Genomic DNA, 8,041 nt, shown 5'->3' with positions numbered 1-8,041 from the left:
GCCGTGGAGTCCATTCTGACCCACAGCGCCCCTAGAGGACAGAGTGGAACTGCCCACAGGGTCTCCAGGGCTGTCAGTCTTCCCAGATTGCCTCACTTCTCTGGCAGAGTGGCTCATGAGTCCAAGCTGAGTTCAAGCCGTAGACCTTTCAGTTAGCAATTGAGTGTTTAACTGCTGTGCAACCAGGCCTCTTTCAAATCCGTATATAGAAAATTTCCACTTTCCACCCAGAGTTATAAGTATAGGCAACACAGCAATTAATGGACTAAATCACTTCATGGAGCTTACATGCTCGAGAGTAGACAGAACCAACTAAATAATATATCATTTATTAAGCAAAGATTTACTGAGAGCCTAGTACACAATAAGCGTAATAAATGGATAATTGTGTGGAATGTTATAAGTTCCCTCACCTAGTAAAATGCTTTTACTTTGACAGTCATATTGTCTTTAGCAGATATGTAGCCCTGTTCTTCATGTAGACTCAAGTCCAGAGAAGATGGTATAGCCCAATTTTAAAATCTTCAAGTTTGTGAGGTACACTTTATTGACAGAAGATTTTTATTTTTATTTGCAGATGTTCGCACACAAGCCATGTACCAGATGATGGATCAAGGCTTTGTAGGGCTGATTTTTTCCTGTTTCATAGAAGATAAAAACACAAAGGTATTGTGTGTGTGTGCGCTTATACACACACACAGAGTAGGAAAAAAAAATCTCTTTGCAATTTTACTAGGGTAGCCAGGGAAGGTATCTATGAGAAGCAGACGTGTGAGTTGGGCCCCTAAGGAACATTGAGGAAGCCATTGTGGCTGCAGGCTAGTGAAGCAGAGGGAGCGAGACAGGTGCCTTGAGCAGCCCCGGTGTTACCCGGTCACCCTACCGCTCAGTGAGCACCTCCTTCCACTCTCAGAAGTGTCCCGACTTAGACAGTAACTCCTCTGCTTTTCTTACAGATGAGGTCAGTAGGATAAATGGGCCAAATCTTGTCAGGCCTTGGCTTTGACTCTGTGGTGGTAACAGACTGAAGTGGGGTGAGGGAGGCCAGGATCGGTGGTAGCGGTGGAGGTGGTGAAAAGTCATTGGTCCTGCATGTATTTTGATAGCTAATAATAGTAACAGGTGCTACCATCTAGCACTGGTAGCTGTAACCTTGACGCCGACCTAACGAGGTAAGCCTTGTCATCCCCACATTATGGCTGCGGAAACTGAGGCTGGTAAACTTGGTCCATGGCTACACTTGGCTTTCTCTAGAGTGCTTCATGTGACCATTTAACACCATAGGTATAAATTTTGCCAAGAATATCAAGAGTGGCCTATCATTTAGTACATTCGTTACATTCTCATAATGTGCTTAATGACAAATGTCCATAAAATCACTCTTTGCTGGGAAGCTTACAGTTCAGTGCTTGAGCTTTTCACTTTCGTTTTCGATGCTTTTTCTTTGTCATCGTACAGTTATTTTCACTGTGAATAGCTGAGTAAGTTTGTGAGCTCCCCACATAGCAGTTTGAGTGTTCCCGCTGCTGCTGTTTGTTGTAGCATCGCCTGTTGACTGAACATAAGACAGCAACTGATTGATGGCATATTTCTTCTTGGCAATCTCTTTTGCCTTACACTGCCAAGGGTAGGCTTCGGGTTTGAGGTTAAAGCCCACTAAGTTGCTTCAGCTTTCTTAATCTGCATCCTTGCTTGTGTGACATTTCTTTCCATTTGTTTCTAGACTGGCCGGGTCCTCTACACTTGCTTCCAGTCCATACAGGCCCAAAAGAGCTCAGAGTAAGTATGACAGAAAAGTGTGCACACGTTCACGGGCTAATCTCCAACATAGGGAATGGGTTGCTTTTTGTTTCACTTTATCTCCTTTTCAGCTGATAAGACACTAAGAATTAGCTAGTCTGCCTCTACTTAGTAATGTCTCTGTGAGGAATTTGAACCTGGGGCTCTAGGGAGCTGGGGTAGTAGGAGCAGCCTCATCAGGCTGCAGTCATATTGCACATCTCCTTTGCCTTTCTCTGGCCGACTGTGGAAGACTGAGCGTGCAGACAGAGGATGACAGATTTGTATGGATGCTTGTCTTTGTTGTGCCACAGCCTAGATTTCCGAAATAAAGTATCTCATGTAATGTTTATGTAGGTTAGTTTCCTGATTTTAACTCAATCAGCTTCACTTAGCACATCTTTCCTGAATACCTACTATATGCCAGACACCATGGGAGATACTGAGGATACAGACATCAAAACCAAGTCCACTGTCTAACTGGGAGACAAGCAGACTGTCTTACGTTTTCTTGTGTCACTTAACAGTTCATTTGGTATAGATGCCACTTGGTACCAAACTGATTAAATAATGGGGATGCATCTATATTCATTTATGAGTTGGGTCCGACTTGATGGCGCATAACAACAAACAACAACATCTATATTCATAAATATACAGAAACAACCTATGAGGTGGTAATACAGAAGTATCTCCAGCATCCATTGTTAAAGCGGGAAGACAAGGCGCAAGAACAGTGTGCACTATATGACCCTTTTGTGTAAACAGATGTGGAGGAGAAATGTATACAGCCACACACCCACGTATTTGCTCATACATCGGGCCACCTCTGCGGAGAGGAACTGAGCACAGGGAAGGAAAGGGTAGGGAGACTTTCAGAGCTTTGAAATGTGGAACCATGCAAAAGTGTTACCTAGTTAAGAAACGTTAATTTTTAACACTTTCATCAAAGTAATTGGCATAAAGCTATCAAATAGTCCACAAGGGTTTATAAAGAATAGTCTGTCTTCAAAAGGAAAGGCTTGTTTCTCTTAATTTTGTTTTAGTTCTGGTGTTTACTTTGGTATCTCTATAGAATATACTTTGATAGTATTTCTTCATTTGCCAGTTTTAGATCTTATCCCTTGTCATTATTGTGGTAATGTTATGTCAGGGTGGGCTTTTGGCTCACTTAACTACCTCATCCCCGTCTTTCCAATACAGTTACGTTACTATCTTTTGTTCTGCTGCTGCTTACTTTTTCAACCTTAGATCAAGTTTACCCCTTTATTTATGCTATCACCTGTACACAACAGACAGTATCTTTGGAGTCCCTGTTGTTGTTTATATTTTACCATAAACCTTTATATTTTCACGGTTGCAAATATCTAGAGTCTGTGTTGTAACCATAAGTGTGTTCTTTGTGCTTTCTCTATTAGTCACTTCTAAGAAAAGCCTGCTATTAGTGTTGATGCTTAGGTGCTGTCGAGTCAATTTGGACTCAGAGTGAGCCCATGTGACAGAGTAGAGCTGCCCAGACGGTTCTGCAGGCTGTCATCTTTGTCAGAGCAGACCGACAGGGCTTTCTCCCATGGAGCTGCTGCGTAGGTTTAAACCGCCGACCTCTCGGGTAGCAGCTGGGTGCTTACCGTTGCAGCGCAGGCTTCTTGTTAGAGTTTGTAAAGTAGGGGGCATAGTGCTTGGACCAGTCTGGGGAGGATACCTTCCCATTCTTCATCTCCCCCCCCCATGCGCATCTGAAGTGCTCCTGTTCTTGCTTCATTGCCTGTGTTCTTCTCTCTTGGTTACGTCACCATCCAGTGGCCTCTCCTACTAACTCAGCATTCACCTTGGCTTTCTGTGGAGTTACAGACCTTCAAGAGTCTCTTCCACATGTCTCATTCACCTCCTGACCCAGGCCATGTTGCTCTTGTGATAATGGGTTTCATGGCAAGATTACTGGTCCTCAACTGAATGGCACCCCACATAAGAATGAAAGATGTCTTGGAAGCGTGAACTGGACTTTCTTGTGACCCGCCAGTGTTATTTTGCAATTTCAGATATGCTAGGGGCCACATTCCCAGGTGGTTTCCTTTCAGAGTCCCACAAGGGAATTGGCAGGGACCCGTCTGCTCATGGCCAGCGTCTTCCTTAACTTACCCAGTGTCCTCCTCCTCTCTCATGGAATTGAAGCCCCAGCATAAGGAACTATTTCACTGGCTTCCACTCCAATAGCTCTTTCCTTCATTCTCCTGCAATTGAGCAAGACCGACGCTGCATATCCTTTTCTCTATACTTAGATAATTCCTCCCCTGTTTTCCCTTTTTCTGTAACTTCTAAAGGTCCTACATTAACCTTAGTGACTCTTTTCACTCATATTTTCTCGTTCTTTTTTTTTCTTTTGCTTTTATCTTCTAACCCTTTTTTTTTAAAAAAAAAAGGTTTATTTCAACTGTTTTGTATTTCTCCTTTACAAGAGTTTTTCCTTATTCTCTGCTTATGCTCATTTCAGAGCATCCTGTTGTTTTCTCGATATTGATTTTAGTAAATTTTATTGTTTTTCTGTTATTTGTTCCTTCTGTGGTAATTTACAAACAAACAAAACCCCTTGCTCTGTCAGTGTTACTTAGTGCTGCTGCTGGCCTGGCCCTCGAGAATGAAAAGCCAAACCGGGACGGACACACGATAGAGGAATAACTAGAAGCCCGATTTCTGCAAGGAAAACTAACAGATGTAGCTTCTGGGAAGGCACCCAAGGGAGGATCTTGAGAAAGCAACTTTGGAAAGTAGTTTATGAATTTCTGGGCTTGCCCATGAGCTAGGGATGCATGAACCTGATCCTAATGACAAAACCACTACTTCCAGTGGCTGTTAACACAATATTCAGAACACCCGGGATACAATCCAGATTTATGCAGCATATAAAAAACCATGACAATTTTAACTTGCATGGAAAAAAGCTAATCAACAGATGTCAACACCAAGATGATACAGATGTCCGAATTATCTGATAAAGACTTTAAAGCAGCTATGACTATAATGTCAAAAAAAGCAATTGCAAACACTTTTGCAACAGATGTTTAAATAGAAAGCCTCAGCAAATAAATAGAAGACATAAAGAATAAAGCCCCAAAAAAGTCAAACCCACTGCCATCGAGTCAACTCTGACTCATCGCGACCCCCTTTGGGTTTCCGAGGCGGTAAATCTTTACAGAAGTAGATTGCCCAGTCTTCCGCAGAGTGGCTGGTGGGTTTTAACCACCAGCCTTCTGGTTAGCAGTCAAGTGCCTTAGGCACTACACCACCAGAGCTCCTCCATAAAGAATAAGCAAGTGCCAAATTTAGAACTGGACAGTACACTAACCAAATACAAAATTTACTGGATGGACTGGATAGCAGAATGGAGATGTTAGAGCAAAGAGTAAATTGATGACAGATCAATAGAAATGATCCAATCTGAAGAAAACAGAAAAAGAAAGATTGACTAAAAGAGTGAACAGAGTGAATGACATCAGCAAAAATGGTGGCTGGAGGAACTCTAAAATCCTGTCTCAGCAAAAGCAGTGAATGATCTGGCAAAATCTGTCCAAACCAATTTTATCAAAACTAATCAAAAGTTTACAGCAACCAGGCAAAGAACATAAAGAATATTTTGAAGAAGTAACGGCTGAAACTTCCCAAATTTTTGGAGAGACATGAATTTACGCATCCAAGAAGCTTAATGAACTCCAGTGGAATAAACTCAAAGAGAGCTACACTGTAACACATGGACTGTGAAATGTTAATGACATGTTTTATAATCCCTAGAACAACCAACCAGGAGCTCTGGTGGCATAGTGCCTAAGGCAGTTGACTGCTAACCAGAAGGTTGGCAGTTCAAACCCACCAGCCACTGCTCAGAAGGAAGATTGGGTAATCTATTTCCATAGTGATACCGCCTCGGAAACCCAAGGAGGGGTCGCTCTGAGTTGGAGACGACTCAACAGCCCATAGCAACAACAACAACAGAACAACCAGGAAGAACTATACAGAATAAACTGCAATACTAAGTAATGTTCAAATAACCCAAAAGGAGACAAGAGAGAGAAACAGGAATGAAAATCAGGTAACAAATAATAAAAAGGTTGATCTAAATCAGTATGTTAATAAGTGCCTTAAGTGTCAATGGTCTGAACACTACAATTAAAACAGAGATTGTCGTAATGGTAAAAAAACATGAGATGACTATATGCTGTCTAAAAAAAAACTCATTTCAAATATAAGTAAGTTACAAATGTAAGGATTGAAAAATTACACCACACAAACACAAATCCAAAGAAAATGGAGTGGTTATATTAATATTGAATAATATAATAATATTGAATGGCTATATTAATAAGGAGCTTGAGTGGTACAGTGCCCAAGGCATTTGACTACTAAGCAGAAGGTTGGAGGTTTAAACCCACCAGTCACTTCATGGAAGGAAGATAGGGCAATCTACTGCCATAAAGATTTACCACCTTGGAAACCCCACGGGGCAGTTCTACTCTGTCCTGTGGGATCTCTATGAGGTAGAATTGAATCAATGGCTGTGGGTTTGGTTTGGTTTTGCATTTTACCAAAAAGAGTTAATAACCCTTAATTTCTATGCCCCTAACAATAGGGCTTCAAAATATGTAAAACAGAACTGAGAAGTGAATGGAGAAGTGGATCAATCCATGGTTGGATACTTCAACATTCTTCTCTTAGTAACAGGATGAGTAGACAGTATCAGCAAGGATCTACACAAGGTTGGCAGATGACAGCCCATAGGGTACATATTCCTGTCAAGTATACATGGAACACTCACCAATACAGACTGGATCCTGGGTCAAAAACCAACCTTAAAGGAAAAATGGAAATTGGATATAGCAGCTTCTCAGACCATAATGGAATTATACTGAAATTAATAAAAAGAGGGACCATGGGAAAAGCTCCAAACATTTGTCAGTTAACAACATGATTCTGAATCATCCATAGGTAAAAGAGGATGTCTGTAGGGAAATTAGAAAATATTTTGAAATGAATGAAAATGAGAATAGAGTATATCAAAATATGTGGGTTGCACAGTGAGGACTCACTGGGCTTTTCATCATACCTTCGAAAAGAAGCTCTCACCTAAGGAACTGTAAGAAATCAGGAAAATAAGAGCAAAATAAACCTACATCACACAAAAGGAAGGGAATAAGCACAGAAATAAATGAAGCTGCCAACAAACAATAGTGAAAATGATGAAACCCAAAGGTAAATGAAATGGTTCAATATGCATAAATCATTCATTATGATCAACCATATTATCAATTAAAAGAAAAATCACCTCAACGATGATGCAGAAAAAAGTAATTGACTAATTCTTATATCCATTCCTGATAAAAACTCTTGCAAACTGGGAATAGAAGGGAACTTCCTCCGAATGATAAAGGGCATCTACGGAATACTTGAAGCTAACGACATACTTAGCAGTGTATTTCACTAACATTTTGTGTCGTGATTATTGTTATTTCATTTAAAGTCTTAAAATTGGACAATGTGATTCCTCCAACTTAATTCTTTTTTAAAGTTGTGTTAGCTATTTAGTTAGCATAGGGGAAATATTTGCAAATCATATATCTGACAAAGGATTTGGTCTCTGGAGTATATGAGCCTCCTCCCACCCTCAAAAAACAAAAATTCCAACAACAAACACAGTTGAGACAACTGGATACAGAGGCCACAGAGACAATCCCAGCTCATGGAGACCCCACTGTTGCAGAGCAGGACTGCAAGCCCGTAGGGTTGTCAGTGTCTGTAATCTGAGGAAGTAGGTCGCTAGGCCTTTCTTCCGCAGTTCCACTGCAGCTGTTCTGCTGGGTGAATTCGAACTGTCAACCTTTGGTTAGTAGTTGAGAGCAAACTGTTTGTTCCACCCAGGGACAAATACAGCGAACTCTCAAAAGTCAATAATAAGAAAGCAAGCAATTAAAGAAGTGGGCAAAAGCCTGGATAGAGAGGGAGAACAATGTGGAACAAAACCCAAAATCATAAAAAAAGGAGGGGGGGACCAGGTCTGCTGGTCTGATAGAGCCTGGTGGAGCCCCGGAGACTATGGCCCCCAGCTGCCCTTCAGGTCTGGAACTGAACCCACACCTGTGGCTTCCAGCCAAACAAGAGACAGGCATATGAGGTGAACATTTACCAGAGGTAGATACACTCCTTGGAGAGAACAATCATGGGAGAAAGAAGGGCTGCTTATGCACAGGGAGACAGCTCAGGGGGCAGGAGTGTA

At 41.5% G+C, this 8,041-nt stretch overlaps 1 protein-coding gene across 1 annotated transcript in view; it reads left to right on the top strand.

The window, feature by feature from the left end:
- The window catches only part of BRCC3 (BRCA1/BRCA2-containing complex subunit 3), a 63,978-nt gene that overhangs the window by 14,300 nt on the left and 41,637 nt on the right, over positions 1-8,041 (top strand). The window contains exons 6-7 of the mRNA XM_007956641.2: positions 578-666; positions 1,724-1,779. Coding sequence (XP_007954832.1) covers positions 578-666; positions 1,724-1,779 — 145 coding nt within the window. The remainder of the gene's footprint in view (positions 1-577; positions 667-1,723; positions 1,780-8,041) is intronic.

The sequence above is a fragment of the Orycteropus afer genome, unplaced genomic scaffold, assembly GCF_000298275.1.
Source record: "Orycteropus afer afer isolate SDZICR_OR568_19922 unplaced genomic scaffold, OryAfe1.0 scaffold00647, whole genome shotgun sequence".
Taxonomy (NCBI): Eukaryota; Metazoa; Chordata; class Mammalia; order Tubulidentata; family Orycteropodidae; genus Orycteropus; species Orycteropus afer.
This window is presented reverse-complemented; position numbering and strand designations above follow the sequence as displayed.